Below are 20,781 nucleotides of genomic sequence, written 5' to 3' on the forward strand. Positions count from 1 at the left end.
ATGATACTGCCATTGAATCTTACCCGGACTAGTCACATTGCTCTTGGCTAGTAAGTGTCACAACAATTGAGATCTTCCTTTGCTCATTTTTCCTATTCTTGCCTCTCCAATCTCTCTGCTTCCCTTCTTCTCTCTCTGCAACCACTCTCTCCATTGTGGCCCAATCTTCACCAGTCTCTTTTTCCATTCAGCCTCAAACAACCATCAGCACTCACTCTTTCTCTCTTTCACCACTCCATTCTGTTCCTTCTTCAGTCGCCCTTTTCTGGATGTGGGGCTCAGCCAGAACATTCAATCCTGATCGCTAGAGAAGACACTCAGATGTGTATTTCTCCCGGTGAAGAATGGATTTTCCATGCTCTGTGTATATATGTTATATGCGCTACACCTTCAAGGTCAAGCCACTGATTTGATCTGACCTGTGCAGCACAGTACAATAATTAAATTTTACTTGACTTGAATTGAGTTTTGGTTCAGATTAGAAATGGTGGAGGGATTACAGGAGATTAGAAGGAGGAAGGAAGATTTCTTGGCATAGGTGGGATTTAAGGAGGCATCTGAAGGAAAGAGAGGGTGGTTGGTAGATAAAAACAGGAAAATGTTTCCAAGAATATGGGACAACCTCAGTAAAAGAATAAAGCTGAGAGAGGAAGGAGATGCATGCAGTAGTAAGGAGAGAAAGGTTTGGGAGGCGAATACGGAGCAGGAAAAATTAGATCAGTGATGTACGTAAGAGAAGATTATGTAGCACCTGGGATGAAAATGAAATGAAAAAGGAGGATGGGCAGTTAGGAGTGGCAGTAGATAATGGACAGTAAGAGTAAAAGAAGAAAGAGCTAGACAGAACGAACCTCAAAGGCAAAGGAGTACGAAGGGGAGAAAGGAAGCGTTAGGAAATGTCATATTTGAAAGATATTTTATTTAATAGGATGGGCCATTTTAAACAGTTCTCGGGCACTTCATGTGACATGTAACATCTTCCACTCAAGACAGCATTCCTTTGACATCATGCCTATAGACATGATTTGTCTGTTCAATTTTATAACATGCCATCATTGACATGAGGAGTCTGTTCTGTCTTAGGTCTTTTTATACAGCCAAAGTATCTCAATATTGAGGGCCTGTCACCTCTGACACACTTAGAAAAATGTTCAAATCCTTATAGTGCATCCCTGCTTTTAGTACAAGGCTACAAACTTGCGTTTTAATCAAATTTTAGTATCTAACAGGATTTATCTCTTTTTTAATCATACAAAATGGTTTGGAAGTAAATACAGTGTAATCCATTTACCTGCCAAAAGGTCATTCACCAAGAAATATTTTAGTTTTAATGAAATCAGCATCACTGTATTTTATTATTTCGTGACTGTGCATATATGTGGGGACCCTGTTTATAGGGAAGGTTCTTTCATTATTTCTACACAGCTGATAGATGCCATCATGTGCCAGCAATGCCCCTCTGCCATGTACATTGGCCAAACTGGACAGTCTCTACGTAAAAGAATAAATGGATACAAATCAGACGTCAAGAATTATAACATTCAAAAACCAGTTGGAGAACACTCCCTGGCCACTCGATTACAGACCTAAAAGTCACAATATTACAACAAAAAAAGTCAAAAACAGACTCCAACGAGAGACTGATGAATTGGAATTAATTTGCAAATTGGACACCATTAAATTAGGTTTGAATAAAGACTGGGAGTGGATGGGCCATGACACAAAGTAAAACTATTTCCCCATGCTTATTTCCCGCCCCCTACAGTTCCTCACATCTTCTTGTCAATTGCTGGAAATGGGCCATTTTCATTACCACTACAAACAGTTCTTTTTCTCTCCTGCTGATAATAGCTCACCTTAACTGACAAGTTTCAGAGTAACAGCCGTGTTAGTCTGTATCCGCAAAAAGAAGAACAGGAGTACTTGTGGCACCTTAGAGACTAACAAATTTATTAGAGCATAAGCTTTCGTGGACTGCATCCGAAGAAGTGGGCTGTAGTCCACGAAAGCTTATGCTCTAATAAATTTGTTAGTCTCTAAGGTGCCACAAGTACTCCTGTTCTTCTTTTCACCTTAACTGATCACTCTCCTTATAGTGTGTATGGTAACACCCATTGTTTCATGTTCTCTGTGTGTGTATATATATATATATATATATATATATATATATATATATATATATATATATATATATATATATATATATATCTTCCTACTGTATTTTCCACTGCATGCATCCAGTGAAGAGGGCTGTAGCCCACGAAAACTTATGCTCAAATAAATTAGTTAGTCTCTAAGGTGCCACAAGTAGTCCTGTTCTTTTAGCTAAATATTAGTTTGATGGTTTGGTTTTTGGGTGATTGTTGGTGGAGGCCCCTCCTGGCTAGAGGAAGTTAGGTAGAAAAATGTTTTAACGGAGAAAGAAATACAGACACAAAGCAAGGGGGAAAAAAGAAAAAAATTGTCTAAGACCAATAAATGGTGCAGACAAAGGATTATAAACCTGGACTCCAAACAAAGACAGGATTTAGGGCTGGTTAAACCACAACTTGAGGGTGTTGGACAGATGTCTTCATGCTCTTAAATGTAGATTTTATGAAGGGTCACTATTTCATCTAATTGTTAAAACTGGAACTTCATGAAGAAATTCATGCTAAATATAAGTCACACTAGTGTGCTTTTTATGGGATCTTAGATTAAAGACCCCACTTTTTATTTTTATAATGGACTCCAGTTCTTTCTGCCCTTCCTCTCTACTCTTTTTCCATGAGTTCACAACCCCTATCTCCCATGCTGTAACTGTACTGTGTCACCTAGGCTCAGCTAGACAGTGCGGGATTGCATACTACATAGGTGATATTTCTAAAGCGCATCAATGTGCTGTGCATTAATTGGTCCACGTAGACTCTATAGGTGTGCAATAAAAGTTCCCAGGTGCACATTATACATTTGAAACGGTTTGAGACAGCACTATGTTAAAGCACACTAGAGAACAATTAGCGCACAGCACGTTAGTGCAGTTTAGAAATCCCATCGCTGCAATGGCACAGCTGCACCATGTAGACAAGCCCTTAGCTAGTATAGGGGGAGGTATTATACAACAACCTTCAGTAGACAGATTCAACAGGTCCATGCCACTAGATTTTCATATATATTGGGCTAGCTCCTCAGCTGGTGTAACCTGGTGTAGCTCCACGGATGTCAGCTTCAACCAACTGAAGATCTGGCCCACTATATATAACCGCAACATTGTGGACATGCTGGCAGACTGCTCATCTTCAGTAGGCAGAACCTTCAATAACTAGGAAATTTGATTTGTTAAAAACCGATTTCCACATTAAATAGATGTTATAAAAACCCAAACCCACGTAATTTACCATGGAAGGAGGAGCCCTCCCCCCTGTCAGAAGGCAGCACGGGGGTGTGTGTTCAGGTTCACTGAGGGCAGGATGGAGACTGAGGAGGAAGCGGACAGATGGAAGGAAGAACGTGAGGAGAAAGGGATTGGGAAGGTGGAGGACATGGAAGACAAGATGCTATGGAGAAGCACAAAGGGGGATAGGACTGGCCCAGAAGACAGGGTGGGGAAACGAGGATCAGAAAGGAACAAGACAATGAGAGGGGCAGGGGATGGCGATGGATAGAGGGGCAGCTCCGTTGTCCTCCAGGAGCTTGGGGTAAATAAGTGGAATCCCTCACCAGGTAGCCACTGGGGAGGCTCCCATTTTTGTTGGTGCATGCAAGGTTGAATTTTGAGCCCGAAACAAACATGTACAAATTGGGAGTGGGTGGCATCCACCCAAAGGCTCAAAAATCAGAAGGCAGATGAAGACACACATGTCTTTTTAAAAGGTTATGATTTTTCCAAGCCAGTCTCATGATTCTGAGCAGTCTGTTCCAGGGTCTTTGAATGCCTGTATTTGGCAATACAGCTTCCCTTGCTCTCTTTCTCTGCAATCCTCACCTGTCTCTTCTCCCCATATCTCAACTCTTAAAAACTGCAGGGGGGTGGAGGAATGAGGCAGGCAATCTCCCCTGACAAGCAGCGCTCTGAGCTTCATTACTGAGTCAGGCCTTGGGGTCTGACAAACTTCTCATGGTTCATCTCGGGAAAGCCCCTCTGCAAAGAATCATGGGAAGTTCACTGGCCTGAGACTGCTAATGCCATTGGCTGTTATTCCCAGGCTGGGGAAGCTGGGGGAGGGGAGGCGGAAGAGAAGTAGGGATTGTTCTGATTTCCATGTAGGTGAGCCATTTAATGCTACATTTAAAGAAAACTAGGAAATTAATTCACAACAATCTTTGTTGGGAAAGTTAAGATTGCTATACACATAACAAGCTTCACTAAACCACAAAAGCAAGGTAATGAATAGTTAAGCCATTTAACCCTCTACTTCTCCAGCCGCAGGGAGATGTCTTACCACTTCCAAAATGACTAACACCACAGACCATACACCCCAATCTTAACCACTGTGCAAAGGATGTCAGCCTTCCAGCACTCCCTTTACTACAATAGCACCTTCCAAACACAAACCTCCCTAACTAATGATGTTTGGAGGGTAACAGAATGCAATGCGCCTAGTGAGGGTGTAACACTGATACACAGTGGCATTACGTTTTCAATATTTTTGTCCATGAACCTTACAGAGTGGTAGTCTCTCTGTTTCCTCTTGCAAAGGCTTAGATGGATTCAGTGAGCCTGTTTCAGAGAAAAATTCCAAAAAAGATCACAGCAATTCAGGGTTTTTAGAGCCAAACAAATAGCTTGATAGTTTGGTATTTCTAATACACTTTAAATTTGGTTTAAGATCTTTATTTTCCTTAACTACTTCAGGGAATCACTGAAATCTCCAAAGAGGAGCAACCTTTCCCTCCATGGTAGTTATTCCTGTGCCAAAGTCTCAACTGTAGAATCAAAGTACGGGATTGATGAATCAGAGACCTCAGTGGGAGTCTTGCCAGAGCTCAATGGGAACAGGATAATGCCCATTGTTTCTGATAATTTTTGCTTTTGATAACAGCTTTGTTTTTGGGGGAGTTAATTTCAGGTAACTTCTGTGCAAGTGCTGAGGGGAAAGAAGTGCTTTCAGAACCCAATAACTCATTTTCTTCTGTAGTTTTCCATGGGAAATAGTAGATCTGCTTGCTAGTTGTGTAAATTGGCTTATTTCTAAGGATTTTTCTTCTCCCTGATGACTACGGGACTATAAATCATGAAAGACTTTAAACTGCTCCCTCAGAGAACAGTGAAAAGCTGCTCCCTAACAGTACGGCAAAGAAACTTAAAATAAACGATAAGCTCACATGGCGCTCTCTCTGATACTTTTTATTATTAATTTAATGCTGCCCATGTGATCAAAATTGGTACAAAGTCAAAGATAAAGGCAGCTCCAGCCCCAAAGAGCTCACAGTCTGAAAACAGCCATAGAGAAGACAGTACGCACTGGAAAATCCAGAGGAAGGAATCATAGGCCTTTTGCTTCTATTAATATAAACTCACGACCTATAAGTTCCTGGGGAGAAGTTAATTTGAAGGAGGGATTTGGAAGAGTTGGTGCTGATGGCATGTTTTCATCCCCGATTTCTGTAGCCTATGTCAACGATTACTTAAACCTTTACTCTTTTATTCATGGACTTCCATAATGGGCAGGTTATTTTTCTTTATTGTGCTGTACACTGTATACTGACAATATCCTTGCCACCGGCAAAGAGCTGGAATATCAGTACTTAGGGCTATTTAATGTCTCATCTCTTTTCTGTATTTCTTTAAAAATTACTCAGGATAGTGACACGCACACAGGCTATCTTGATGGTGGTTGCCCTCCTACTCCAAATAAGCAGCTCCTGCTAACTTCGATCTATTATTAGATCTTGCTTTTGATAAGGCCTGCAGATTATCATACCTCTGATGTCCGTGACGTTCTCCATGACCGGCTGTGGAAGTTATTGTAATGTACTAAAAATAAGATTTTTCTGAATGAGGGCCTAATGGAAAGAAAGAAATTAAATCTCTGACATGTCACGAGAATTGTTTCATTTTCCATGAAGTATCAGCTATTTTTTTTTTTAAATGGATGCTGCCAAAGACGTAAAGGTCAACTAATCAACCTAAGCACTGGTCACCTCGAGAGGACACAGTATGCTTTGGAATCCAGTGATAGTTAGTTTTGGAATCAGTCCATGTTTACAATAGTCAAGATAAGATTTACTGTCAGATTAACAACTGAACAAACTAACAGATGCAAAACTGCTACAATAGGAGGTCGTGTACGTCCTTTGCCTTTTAGTTAGTCTGATGGCAAATAACATATCAGCTTTTCCTTTTCTTTTTGGTTAAATTTTCAGCGGAGGATGGATTGGGCGTTAAAAGTCCTTCCAAATGGGGCCATAGCCAAGATACTGCAGGTCAGATTTTTTTGGCCTAAAAACCATGACTTGTTTCTCTTTTCTCCCTAGTTGATCCAAAATGCCAAAAGAAAAGCTACAGTCTTTGGATGTGAAGTGGGATGTGCCACACTGCTTGAAACAAAGGGCTTGTCTACATTGGCACTTTACAGTGCTGCAACTTTCTTGCTCAGGGATGTGAACCCCCACCCCGAGCGCAGCAAGTTTCAGCACTAAGCGTCAGTGTAGATAGTGCACCAGCGCCGGGAGCTGCGCCCCTCGTGAAGGTGGGTTTTTTAGAGTGCTCTGCTGCGGCAGCGCTTTAACGTTGCCAGTGTAGACTAGCCCCAAGTCACACACTTTGGCTTTTGTAAAGTTATATTCTTTTTAAGGAAAGGAGCAGATTGGAGCTAAAAATATATCCATTTGTCAGTTACATATCCAGCAGGATTATTTGAGAACTCAGTGAAAAAACCCTTCACTAAAGGAGATATTTTAGGAGAGAACACACTCTGACTGGCCGTTCTGACAGCGTGCGGCGTGTACAATGTACAAGGAACAGAATGATTAATGTGTGCTGAACAATGCAGAGCTGGCAGTTGCATTCCTTTCCAAGAGCCATATGTGGAAGAGGAGAACACTTGTGAAAGTTCTAATATTTATTTATATAGCCATTCACCACACACTCTTTGCCTTGCCATCTGGGTGCTATGTAAAACAAATAGCGGGCAAGATTATACCTGGTTCCAAAGCCAAGCAAAGTAAGTGTTGGCAATCATTTAGCAAAGAGATGGGCAAACTACGGCCCGCGGGACCGTCCTGTCCGGCCCCTGAGCTCCTGCCCGGGAGGCTAGCCCCCGGCCCCCACTGCCCCACTTCCCCACAGCCTCAGCTCACTGCACCGCCGGCGCAATGCTCTGGGTGGCAGGGCTGTGAGCTCCTGGGGCAGCGCAGCTGCAGAGCTGAGGCCTGACCCGGTGCTCTGTGCTGCGCGGTGCATGGCTGGTTGCAGCCGGGTGATGCCGCTGCCTGTCCTGGTGCAGCCGCGCCGCCAGCCACCGGTGCTCCAGGCAGCGCGGTAAGGGGGCAGGGAGTGGGGCGGGGGGGGAGGGGGTTGGATAGAGGGCAGGGGCGTTCGGGTGGTGGTCGGGGATGTGGATAGGGGCCGGGGCGGTCAGAGGGCCGGGAACGGGGGGTTGAATGGGAGCAGGGAACCCAGGGGGGCATTCAGGAAGGAGAGGGGGTGTTGGATGGGGTGGTGGAGGGCAGTTAGGGGCGGGGGGTCCAGGAGCGGTCAGGGAGACGGGGGTCATTGTATGGGGCAGGGGTCCCGGGGAGGTGGGGGGGGGGCGCAGTCAGGAAGGAGGGGGGGTTGGATGGGGCAGGGGGTCCAGGGGCGGGTGGGGGACAGAGAGCATGAGGGGTGGATGGGGCAGGGGTCCCCGGGAGGCCGTCGGGGAACAGGGGGGTTGGATGGGCAGGAGTTCCGGCGGGGCCATCAGGAGGTAAGAGGCGGTGGGTCGGCTAGGGAGTGGGGGCTGGGCCACGCCTGGCTGTTTGGGGACGCACAGCCTCCCCTAACTGGCCCTCCATACAATTTCAGAAGCCCAATGTGGCCCTCAGGCCAAAAAGTTTGCCCGCCCCAGGGAATAGGAAAGCACAAACTGCATGCACCCTTTAAAAAGGAGTAGCAGCAGCAAAGCTCCCCAGAGTTCTTAGCAGTATCTTGCCACTTTCACACCATCAGCAAAGCAGGGCTGTAGCTTAAAGGTTCCATATAACCCAGGATGTAAATGTCAACCTATGGTAACGTGATGTATAATCCTTTCCAGTCAATATTGCAACTGATGTGCAAATCACTTATTAAAGAGTTCTGATCTGTTTATGTGGACATTACCCAAAAACGTGCAAATATCCCACAAAGCAAAACAATTCACATTCTCATCTTCATCCAAGAGGTCATGCAACCCAAGCAATTATCTCTTACAAAAGCAAGTACTGGACACTCACTCAGCAATTTCATCTGGAATTCACTCCATTCTTCAAGAAAGAGGAATAATTACTATGGTAACCCTGTTGTATTATGACATGCTTTACAGCCTTTAGTATGCTGTCTGGTGGCTGTGAAAAATTAACCCTCAGAGTATGAGGTGAAGTCTTGATGTTTCGGGAATTTCATTGTAAAGAGAAATAGATTTTCTGGGGTAATAAAACTGCTCCGGAAGGTCTTCCCCATACCCTCTCTCGTAATCATTTGCATACTCACTGTCCTCTGTCAATATCCACACTGTGTGATGTATACTAAGACAATTTCAGTAATTAAACAGGACACACGCCCAGAAAAGGTCATCAAGAAACTCTTTCAATACCTGCGCGGCGAGTCTCCGCATGGCCTCTTCTTGGCGTCTGCGCATTTCAGGCGTTCCAGGGCAGCTTCCACTCGTGATTGACGAGTGAGCAGAAGGTGGCTGTGTTAGGGGTAGCTCTCTATTTGCATCCACATCTGTGCCAAACAAAGAGGTAACAGATTACTACAGGCCAACCATGATTGAAACTATTACAAAGTACAAGATAAGGTATCTTCTAACAAACCATTCAAGCGGTTAATATATTTTCTGTAAATATATTCAGTTCAGTCTAAGACCTGAACACTATAGGGGTGCACTCAGGGGAAACTCTCCTGAACAAATTTCTGCCAGAATTAACAGGGGAAAGACAGCAGAGATAAAGGATTAACCTCATTTTACTCATTTTCTTCATGTTAATGTTAGTCATTAAATACATATAGTATTTAGTGAATTTAATACTCATAATAATGTGGCCCCTCTCCTTAGAGTCAGGTATATTGTTGGGCAACGCTCTACACTTCTGCCCATAGGCCTCTCATCTAAATGCTTCTTCTAATTTAGTCCTGAGCCCTTCTGAGCACATGTATAAATGGGGATCATTTAACCCGGTAACTAACACCCAATTCACAACCAAGTAAAGTAACCAGAAAGAGAGAAGTACGAGATGATACCCAGAGGAGCATTAGGATGTTGGGATGGATGGAATCATCTCTAAAGCGTAACTGATTCTAAATCTCATTTAATCAGATTTGCTTGCCTGGGTAGAGTGATGCAGCACAAACTGGAAGCCCTCTGGAAACGTCAGGATATATGGCATGTTTTTATTGTTAACTCTTTCAAACGACATTATTTTGCAACCGGAAGTTATTGATTCAAAAATTTTTTAAATCAATAACTTCCGGTTGCAAAATAATGTAGTTATTTACTTAACAATGCATGACCATTGATTTCAGTTTTAAGAGTATTCGAATAGCAACAGTCTCTTCAAACATAGATCCTACTAGCACAGAATTTTCCTGAATGCTATAATGTACCCTTGACTTTGGCCTGAAATCATAATTTAAACTATGATCCATTTATCTGCTGGTAGAAACAATAAGGGTGGTGTCCACGCTCTAAATATTTAATGCATATGTTTAATTAACAAACTCATTTTTTGCACATGTGAACACAGCAGCACCTCTATCTGCCTGAGTTATGAAGAAACTGTAGTGGGATTTTGTTTATTTCCAGCTCACTAACACCAATAATATATTTCTTATAGGACTTTTGGGTCATCTGATCAATACGTAAGTTATTAAACATATTAACAGGATTTGTTTTTTGAATGTGTGTAAATGAAGACAGATACATCTGCCGGGAGAGCAATACAGCAGTGCACAGACAATCCAGGAGGTTTTTGGAGAGTGTTGGGGACAACTTCCTGTGCAAGTGCTGGAGGAACCAACTAGGGGCTGTGCTCCTCTTGACCTGCTGCTCATAAACAGGGAAGAATTGGTAGGAGAAGTAGAAGTGGGTGGCAACCTGGGCAGCAGTGACCATGAGATGGTCGAGTTCAGGATCCTGACAAAAGGAAGAAAGGAGAGCAGCAGAATACGGACCCTGGACTTCAGAAAAGCAAAGCAGACTTTGATTCCCTCAGGGAACCGATGGGCAGGATCCCCTGGCAGGCTAATATGAGGGGGAAAGGAGTCCAGGAGAGCTAGCTGTATTTTAAAGAAGCCTTATTGAGAGCTCAGGAACAAACCATCCTGATGTGCAGAAAGAATAGCAAATATGGCAGGCGATCAGCTTGGCTTAACAGCGAAACCTTCGGTGAGCTTAAACACAAATCTAAGCTTACAAGAAAGGACAGATGACTAGGGAGGAGTATAAAAATATTGCTTAAGTATGCAGGGATATAATCAGGAAGGCCAATTGGAGTTGCAGCTAGCCAGGGATGTAAAGGGTAATAAGAAGGGTTTCTACAGGTATGTTAGCAACAAGAAGGTGGTCAGGGAAAGCATGGGACCCTTACTGAATGGGGGAGGCAATATAGTGACAGATGATGTGGAAAAAGCTGAAGTACTCAATGCTTTTTTTGCCTTGATCTTCCCAGACAAGGTCAGCTCCCACACTGCTGCACTGGACAGCACTTATGGGGAGGAGGCAAGCAGCCCTCAGCGGTGAAAGAACAGGTTAAGGACTATTTAGAAAAGCTGGACATGCACAAGTCTATGGGGCTAGATGCAATGCATCCAAGGGTGCTGAGGGAGTTCCCTGATGTGATTGCAGAGCCATTGGACATTGTCTTTGAAAACTCGTGGTGGTCGGGGACGATTGGAAAAAGGCAAATATAGTGCCCATCTTTAAAAAAGGGAAGAAGGAGAATCTGGGGAACTATAGACTGGTCAGCCTCACCTCTGTCACCAAAAAAATCATGGAACAGGTCCTCAAGGAATCCATTTTGAAGCACTTGGAGGAGAGGAAGGTGATTAGGAACAGTCAACATGGATTCACCAAGGGCAAGACATGCCTGACCAACCTGATTGCCTTCTATGATGAAATAACTGGCTCTGTGGATATGGGGAAAGTGGTGGACGTGATATACCTTGACCTCAGCAAAGCTTTTGATAGGGTCTCCCACAGTATTCTTGCCAACAAGTTAAAGAAGTATGGGCTGGATGAATGGACAATAATGTGGATAGAAAGCTGGCTAGATCCTCAGGCTCAACCAGTACTGATCAATGGCTCGATGTCTTGTTGGCAGCCGGTATCAAGTGCAGTGCCCCAAGGGTTGGTCCCGGGGCTGGTTTTGTTCAAAATCTTCATTAATGATCTGGATGATGGGATGGATTGCACTCTCAGCAAGTTTGCCGATGACACTAAGCTGAGGGGAGAGGTAGATACGCTGGAGGGTAGGGATAGGGTCCAGAGTGACCTCGACAAATTGGAGGATTGAGCCAAAAGAAATCTGATGAGGTTCAACAAGGACAAGTGCAGAGTCCTGCACTTAGGATGGAAGAATCCCATGCACTGCTACAGGTTGGGGACCGACTGGCTAAGTGGCAGTTCTGCATATAGTTGGGGTTAGTCCTGCTTTGAGCAGGGGGTTGGACTAGATGACCTCCTGAGGTCTCTTCCAACCTAATCTTCTATGATTCTATATATGTCTTTTTCAGAATAAATGTGTTATTTATTATTCTGAGGAGTTTAGAGCTCCTTATTAAGCAAATAACCCCAGCCATAATTTTTGATTCGCTTATTTCCCAGAATTTAGAGCTGGGGGTCTAGCCAATTTACTGCTACTTCAAGGAAGCACTGGAGTAAGAACTGAAAGCCTGTGTGTGTTTGGTTTGTACAAGGATCTCTTTTCTGTGCTTTGCATGTGAGAACTGTAGAACATTTTCCTATTCAACAGGTCTCTACTGTGTGTGTGGTTTTTAGTTTGAAAACATTTAAACTATAGCTTCTTTAATCTCCCTCACAATCTCTCTAAATAGACTGAGAGAATCACCCAGCAGGTGCATTGCAGGCTTTTAGTTAAAATACATACACAAACCCTGCCTTTCATTACACATTGTCCATTTAGCTCTGGAAGGTGACATTCAATATTTCAGAAAACCAACATTCGGTGTCATTTCAGATGCTTATATGTGGCTGAGAATATTTCATTCTAGCAAACAGCATTTGTCCAACAAGAGGTTTAACTATAGTTTCAGTAGGATAGAGTATCTCTTCATTCCTGTTTTACCCTTCTAAGTGTCGTGTGTGTGATATTACGCTATTGTTGCCTTCCACCTGCAAGGTGGCTGCATTTCAGTGGAGGGTGAAGTGATTTATGTTGGTGTGCAGGAGGAAAAGCAGTTGCCAGGCTCAAGATGCAGTGTGTGACCCACCCCAAGCTCCTACACCAGAATAGATGGGGATAGATCAATCGTACAGGAAGGAACAGGTAATGTGTCCAGCATAAATGTGTTGTGGTAACGAGTTAGGGGAATAACAGATGGAGGTTTCCCATTAAGCACGCCATTGGGAGAACCCATGATGTGCCCAAGCCAGGGAGCAATAGAAGAAAAGACAGCCTGATTCCTCAGGGGGCCTCAGTTGGCATGAACCAGTTCATGCTCCACATTGTCCAGGTCTGGCACATGAACAGTAAACCATGTCAGAGGGCCCCATTATGGCAGGTTTGGCAACAATCTCTGAACTGGTCTATTGGGGGATGGGAAGAAGTGGTAATGGGATCCTTGTGGGTGAAAGGTGCTAAACACATAAATGTATGAAACTCACGCATTTCAGAGCTCTCTCTGTGTAGCAGTACTTACGTTTTGGGGAGGCATGTGGGCTATCAGAGGCAATCTGTCTCATTCGTGTGCCATGGCAGCTGAGAGCAACCAGTCTGGAGATAATGGCAGTTTTACCAAAGCCAATGTTCCCAACGATCACCACCCCTCTGTTCACACTAGCATTGGCACTCTGCAACTGTGCATCTATCTCATGGAACACCCAGTCCCGTCCGACAAACACGGACTCTGTGGTGATGCTTGGCACCTCAAAGAGCAGTGGTTTCAGGGAGATGTCCGGAGGTCTATAAGGTGCAAAGCGTACTGTAAAGAAGAAACACAAGGAAAGAACATACCATTTAGGGCTAGATGGCAATACAGCTATGGTTATGACATCACTTATAATGAATTAGAAGGCTACAGAGCTCACACAGAAAAAAGAGAGTTTACTTGACCATTGGGCTTGCATTTATATTTCAGAGACTTATTATAAATAAAGGCCGTGTCAAGAAGAGCAAAAAGGTGCGTTTTTCAATTGTTAGCTGAGCTCCACTGAAAACCCCCTTAGCTCCCATGTAGACATAGCCAGATAATCTGAGCTTGTCCTCTTGTAGAGTGCCACCAAAACAAAACTATCTTAAAGCTGTTAAACTGTGTTCACACGGACAACAAAAGGGGGTTTTAACTGAGCTAAACTAAATTGTTTGAGTCGTTTCAAATGGCCAAACCAAACCAAAACGTTTTGTTCTTCATGAAGGAAAATTCTGCTGAAATCTCTCCTTTCACGCAGAAAATGTTAATTCAACTAACTGCATTTTCCCCTGTGAAAATGTTTTGATCAGATTTAGTATAAAGGTGTTATCAGCAGGCATTTGGAATGGCTGCAATACTTCTTACTGGTGAAGCCAAAAGTGAGTAAAGCGGTTCATTGCTAGTCAATGCCAACAAAGCCATTCTACCACAGCACGCTTCCTGTATTTTGCATGTGGCACATCTTACTACAGAAGAACTATTTTGATAACATTTAGCATTTTTAACCATCCTTCTATACAGCTAGGCGATCTTTACAACAATTTTTGGAGGAGAAAAATTATAACCAAGAAACCACAAAATAATGTTTTTATATCTCAGAAAGTTGCTATTTTAATATCAAATAATCCATGAAGTACGAGGCATAAATCCTAATGTTTTACATTAACAGAAAAGAGTAAATACCAGCTCTCGCTTGCTCTCTCTTAATAGTAACCTTCTACACCCTTGTATCAATCAACAGATCAGCACATCTGACTGTCACACCTGCCCAGTATTTGGGAAATTAATCTGTTCTAACATTGCCGAGGTTGCTGCAAAGGTTTTATTTGAGAGGACAGGTTTGATGAAGGTGGATACATAATACTTTTTTGCTATCTTGGAGATGGAAGTGAAAGTCTTATGGAATATTGGAGCACCGGCACTGTTGGATGCAAAATAAAGTGGAAAGGAATGCCGGAGACATTTCCCTTAACTTCTGATTTAAGTTGACAAGGTGGGTTGTGATGTGACCTTCTCTGTCATAAAACCTAGTACGCGTTTGTGTGTTAATTTCCTAGTTTCTATCCAGGGTTGGTGTTCCCCAGTATAGATCCCCATGTTTAGGGAGGGGAGACAGGGAGAAGTGGAAGTGCATGTGCCTGGCAATCAGAGGGAGAAACAGTGCAGCTGAAGCCACTCCTTACAATGTCAACTTTTCTGAAGAGAATGAGAGGCTGCAACTTCATGAAGTTTTTTAGGTCTATAACATTTCATCTCCATTTAAAGGTTACTGAAAGTAAGTAGTCAAACAGCAAACCACCATATTTTGCATTAACCACAAAACCTGTCAGCTGGAGATAACCTCCAAGAAGGACTCTGTGTTGTCACTCATTTCCTGAAACACACAGCAGCCTCTTAAGGGGCTTCTGAAAATGGAGACAGCAAGGAGCAGAGCAGTCTGTCAGCAGGTCTCTTTACCGTGCTCTCCTTTCCTCTGGGTCCCCTGTCCCTGCCTGTGTGAAACCTACCTCTTCACCTTCAAACCTGCCAATATGTAACATCAGCAAAGCAAAACAAGTGACAAATTGATATTTCATCCAATACCGGTTTATCTGGTGATTCATACTATGATTTAGATTGTCATCGTTTTTAAAGTACAAAACCAGTTTTAAAAAGATACCTTCTTACTGTGAAAACTACATAAAACGTGACATCCCCCTACCCAGGTCATCAGCAACAGTGTTTTAACCCTAGCGCTTCACAGTCCTGGTTCAGAATGCTCCCACCTGTGCTACAAGATGAATTGCTAGCCCCAGGGTAGAGTGGTCATTACAGAAGGACTTTCTCATTTTTTAAAAACAAACTACCCCTCCTCCATTCAGACAGATGCCAAGGAATGTTTGCTCATTCATTTATTTCTGAGCATTTAAATGTTTGCTTGTCGGCAATATTTCATAAAGGCTTATGGGGGAAGGAGCAGCATGAACCATTATCTGCAGATTTATTGTATAACTCCCTTGCTGCAGTCCAATGTTACAGCAGGATTCTGAAAGCCGATTTTTTCACAAAGGGAATCATTTATCACAGGTTGCTTTTAAATGCACAAGATGCTCAATTCAGCTCTCCAGGGACAAAAATTAAAGCACTTTAGCGCAGACATAGGGCCAAGGGTGCTTTTCCTCATTCTAAAGGGCTAACATTAAAATCATTAGGCTTTACAATTAACTTGCCTTGACAGTTTTCCCATTTACTAACTATTACCTTAATGATCTCAGAGAGATCCTCCTTTCAACCAAGCCCTGCTGCCCTTGAAAATACACGATCTATGCTGCAAATCTTGCTGCTGGATTGGAAGGCCTGGAATGCACCTTAACTGATGCAAAGGGTATGATGCAGCTTTAAACCCCCTCTCCAAGGGGCTCTTTCTGCACTTCTGTGGACAGCATTCTTGGCCAAGGGTGGAGAGATGGCAGCCAGTCCTCAAACACCAAGAATCTGTTGGCCATTGTTTTTGTTTTGTAGCTTCACATCAGTGCAAGCAAGGAATACAGAAATGCGAATATCCACACTACAGTGTAAAGCAATGAATACAGAAATGTCACTATCCACAACACAGTGTAAATACATGGTTTTAATAAATTGATACAATAAAACATAAAATGCTGTACCTCATGTATTATGTCATTTCTATTAATAGAAAAGCACAGAGATATTATTTTTTCCATTCTTGGCAAAAAATCTTAAAAAATCAGAACTGCAAAAGATTTAACTCTACCAGCTGATTCCCCTGCCGGACGCTCAGCATAAAAATCCTAAACGTTATGTGCTTTGTACCGCTAACATTTTAGAGCATATTTTTGCCACCATGGACATAGTCTAAGCCTGGTGTATGATTAGATTTAGAATAATGCTGTAGAAAGGCAGGAGATTAAAAAATAAACACTGTCCTTTCAAAGCGCACACAACACACAGAATAAAACTGAGTCCAGCCAGTCAATAAGATTTATGGTTCGCTTTTACACAAACCTTAGCAGACTGTAAATAGCGAACTGATGGGACTAAATGTAAGTAGCTCACTGCTGAGCTACTGCAGGTAGGAGAAAAAGGAATACAATGTCTGATCTAATTAACTCAAGAAATGAAGGTTACGCTCCTGTAACTGGGGTTCTTCAAAATAACCTCTGCACACACATCACACCCACCTTCCTCTCTTCCTCTGAGCCCTAATTTCAATTATAGACTCGGGGAGGCAATGAAAGGTACAGAGTGGGTTGGCAAGTCATGCCATACCTCCACTGTAGAGCCCCGCCCCCTGAACATTCAGAGCCTGGAGGGGAGGGGCAGGGGGCGCAAGAGGGCTCCAATGGACGCTGCTACAAAGAAGATTCCACAAGTCTAAGCAGCAGTCAGTGCACCCCAAAAGTGGGAATATGCAGAGGCCATTCAAAGAAGAAAATCCACTTATAATATGCAGAAACATCATCTTTCTAAATAGATTTCCCCACTACTCATTTATACTCAGAATTCCTCAGAATATTTAGGACCTTTGCTTTAAGACAAACAACAAGATTTATAATTTTACGCAGTGAAATGTAGCAATAGTTAAATTGTCTCCACAAGTTTCTGCTGAAACCTGTGCAGAGGTATGGAGATTGACATCTGCTAGATCCCCTCCTATAGGCTGGGCTGCATGATGACTAGCATTTGCTGTGCACTCTGCTCTATGCTGATCAGTGCCTGGGAGATCCTGGCTTTGTCTAGAATCACTTCCTTCTCAGACATTGCCTCCCATGTCTGGATTCAGCTCATATTTACCTTTTATTCAAACCTATGAACCAAGATATAAACCAATGCTGATACTTGTTTCTAGAATGTTTAGAGGCATAATCCAAATCTGGCCTTATTTGTATGTAGGAAGCACAGACCTAGAATGCACAATAATTGTATTCAGACTTTATTTTAAAAAAATTCAACCAGTGTAGTGAATACCATGTATACAAGATCTGTAGTTTGGAATGCTTCAAATAATCCTGCATCCACTTAGATCGAAGCATACACTGGCACTGACCTTAGCTGCATCTTCACAGTTTATTGCTAAAATGATCTTTTAATTAAAACATTTCATAATGTGGCCAAAAAAGGCAGCAGGTGATTCCCCCACACAGAGAGGTTAGTCATACAGCGTGACTCATGCTGCTGTAATCTTCATCTTCACACTACAGAATTATACCTACAATGGGGGAGGTTTATAAAGATATATATGATAAACATCTAACTCCCATTGAAAGTGAATGGGAGTTAGATGCCTATCTGTCATTTGTGTCTTTGAAAATATCCCCATGTGTGTTAAAATAAAGCGACATAAAAACTTTATAATTTATAATATAATTCATATATAAATATATTTAAGATTATGCAAATGTTCTATAAAATTCAAGAGTTGAGACTGCCTCTATTACATCATAGACAGTATATTTATTAACACATATTTAAAACTGATTTAACTTTGCTTGTTAAATTTTGGTATCATTTAAAACAAACATTTAAATCTTCCCTTGATGCTGTAATGCCACTCACAGGACACTTGATGCCCAAATCAGCAAATTAGACTCTCCCACTAAAAATTTCCCCAGTGATATTGTATTAGGTTAATGAAACCTTGATCCCCTTGCATCTGAAGAAGTGGGTTTTTTACCCACGAAAGCTTATGCCCAAATAAATCTGTTAGTCTTTAAGGTGCCACAGGACTCCTTGTTGTTCTTGATCCCCAACACCACCTCTTTAAACCACCACTACATAAGAACGGCCATACCGGGTCAGATCAAAGGTCCATCTAGCCCAGTATCCTGTTTCCTGACAGTGGCCAATGTCAGGTGACCCAGAGGGAATGAACAGAACAGGTAATCATCAAGTGATCCATCCCCTGTCGCTCATTCCCAGCTTCTGGCAAACAGAGGCTAGGGACACCATCCCTGCCCACACTAGCTAATAGCCATTGATGGACCTATCCTCTATGAACTTATCTAGTTCTTTTTTGAACCCTGTTAGAGTCTTGGCCTTCATAACATCCTCTGGCAAGGAGTTCCACAAGTTGATTGTGCGTTGTGTGAAAAAATACTTCCTTTTGTTTGTTTGAAACCTGCTGCCTATTAATTTCATTTGGTGACCCCTAGTTCTTGTGTTATGAGAAGGAGTAAATAACACTTCCTTATTTACTTTATCCACACAAGTCATGATTTTATAGACCTCTATCATATCCCTCCTTAGTCATCTCTTTTCCAAGCTGAAAAGTCCCAGTCTTATTAATCTCTCCTCATATGGCAGCCGCTCCATACCCCTAATAATTTTTGTTGCTCTTTTCTGAACCTTTTCCAATTCCAATATAACTTTTTTTTGAGATGGGGTGACCACATCTGCAAGCAGTATTCAAGATGTGGGCATATCATGAATTTATATAGAGGCAATATGATATTTTCAGTCTTATTATCTATCCCTTTTTTAATGATTCCCAACATTCTGTTCCCTTTTTTGACTTCCGCTGCACATTGAGTGAATGTTTTCAGAGAACTATCCACAATGACTCCGAGATCTTTCTTGAGTGGTAACAGCTAATTTAGACCCATCATTTTATATGTATAGTTGGGATTATGTTTTCCAATGTGCATTACTTTGCATTTATCAACATTGAATTTCATCTGCCATTTTGTTGCCCAGTCACCCAGTTTTGAGAGATCCTTTTGTAGCTCTTCGCAGTCTGCTTGGGACTTAACTATCTTGAGTAGTTTTGTATCATCTGCAAATTTTGCCACCTCACTGTTTACCCCTTTTTCCAGATCATTTATGAATATGTTAAATAAGACTGGGCCCAGTACAGACCCCTGGGGGACACCACTATTTACCTCTCTCCATTCTGAAAACTGACCCTTTATTCCCACCCTATCTTTTAACCAGTTACCAATTCATGAGAGAACCTTCCCTCTTATCCCATGACAGCTTACTGTGCTTAAGAGCCTTTGTCAAATGCTTTTTGAAAATCTAAATACACGTGCCTGACTAACCTAATTGCCTTCTATGAGGAGATAACTGGCTCTGTGGATGAGGGGAAAGCAGTGGATGTGTTATTCCTTGACTTTAGCAAAGCTTTTGATACGGTCTCCCACAGTATTCTTGCCACCAAGTTAAAGAAGTATGGGCTGGATGAATGGACTGTAAGGTGGATAGAAAGCTGGCTAGATCGTCGGGCTCAACGGGTAGTGATCAACGGCTCCATGTCTAGTTGGCAGCCGGTTTCAAGCGGAGTGCCCCAAGGGTCGGTCCTGGGGCCGGTTTTGTTTAATATCTTTATTAATGATCTGGAGGATGGTGTGGACTGCACTCTCAGCAAGTTTGCAGATGACACTAAACTAGGAGGCGTGGTAGATACACTAGAGGGTAGGGATCGGATACAGAGGACCTAGACAAATTAGAGGATTGGGCCAAAAAAACCTGATGAGGTTCAACAAGGACAAGTGCAGAGTCCTGCACTTAGGACGGAAGAATCGCATGCACTGCTACAGACTAGGGACCGAATGGCTAGGTAGCAGTTCTGCAGAAAAGGACCTAGGGGTCACAGTGGACGAGAAGCTGGATATGAGTCAACAGTGTGCTCTTGTTGCCAAGAAGGCTAACGGCATTTTGGGCTGTATAAGTAGGGGCATTGCCAGCAGGTCGAGGAATGTGATCGTTCCCCTTTATTCGACATTGGTGAGGCCTCATCTGGAGTACTGTGTCCAGTTTTGGGCCCCACACTACAAGAAGGATGTGGAAAAATTGGAAAGAGTCCAACGGAGGGCAACAAAAATGATTAGGGGTCTGGAGCACATGACTTATGAGGAGAGGCTGAGGGAACTGGGATTGTTTAGTCTCCAGAAGAGAAGAATGAGGGGGGATTTGATAGCAGCCTTCAACTACCTGAAGGGGGGTTCCAAAGAGGATGGAGCTCAGCTGTTCTCAGTGGTGGCAGATGACAGAACAAGGAGCAATGGTCTCAAGTTGCAGTGGGGGAGGTCCAGGTTGGATATTAGGAAAAACTATTTCACTAGGAGGGTGGTGAAACACTGGAATGTGTTACCTAGGGAGGTGGTGGAGTCTCCTTCCTTGGAGGTTTTTAAGGCCCAGCTTGACAAAGCCCTGGCTGGGATGATTTAGTTGGGAATTGGTCCTGCTTTGAGCAGGGGGTTGGACTAGATGACCTCTTGAGGTCCCTTCCAACCCTGATATTCTATGATTCTATA

At 42.9% G+C, this 20,781-nt stretch overlaps 1 protein-coding gene across 1 annotated transcript in view; it reads right to left on the reverse strand.

The window, feature by feature from the left end:
* Positions 1-20,781, reverse strand: part of TANC2 (tetratricopeptide repeat, ankyrin repeat and coiled-coil containing 2) — a 508,124-nt gene that overhangs the window by 86,878 nt on the left and 400,465 nt on the right. Inside the window, 2 exon segments of the mRNA XM_065577500.1 lie at positions 8,754-8,887; positions 13,040-13,321. Coding sequence (XP_065433572.1) covers positions 8,754-8,887; positions 13,040-13,321 — 416 coding nt within the window.

Source organism: Chrysemys picta, chromosome 24 (genome assembly GCF_011386835.1).
Source record: "Chrysemys picta bellii isolate R12L10 chromosome 24, ASM1138683v2, whole genome shotgun sequence".
Classification (NCBI taxonomy): domain Eukaryota; kingdom Metazoa; phylum Chordata; order Testudines; family Emydidae; genus Chrysemys; species Chrysemys picta.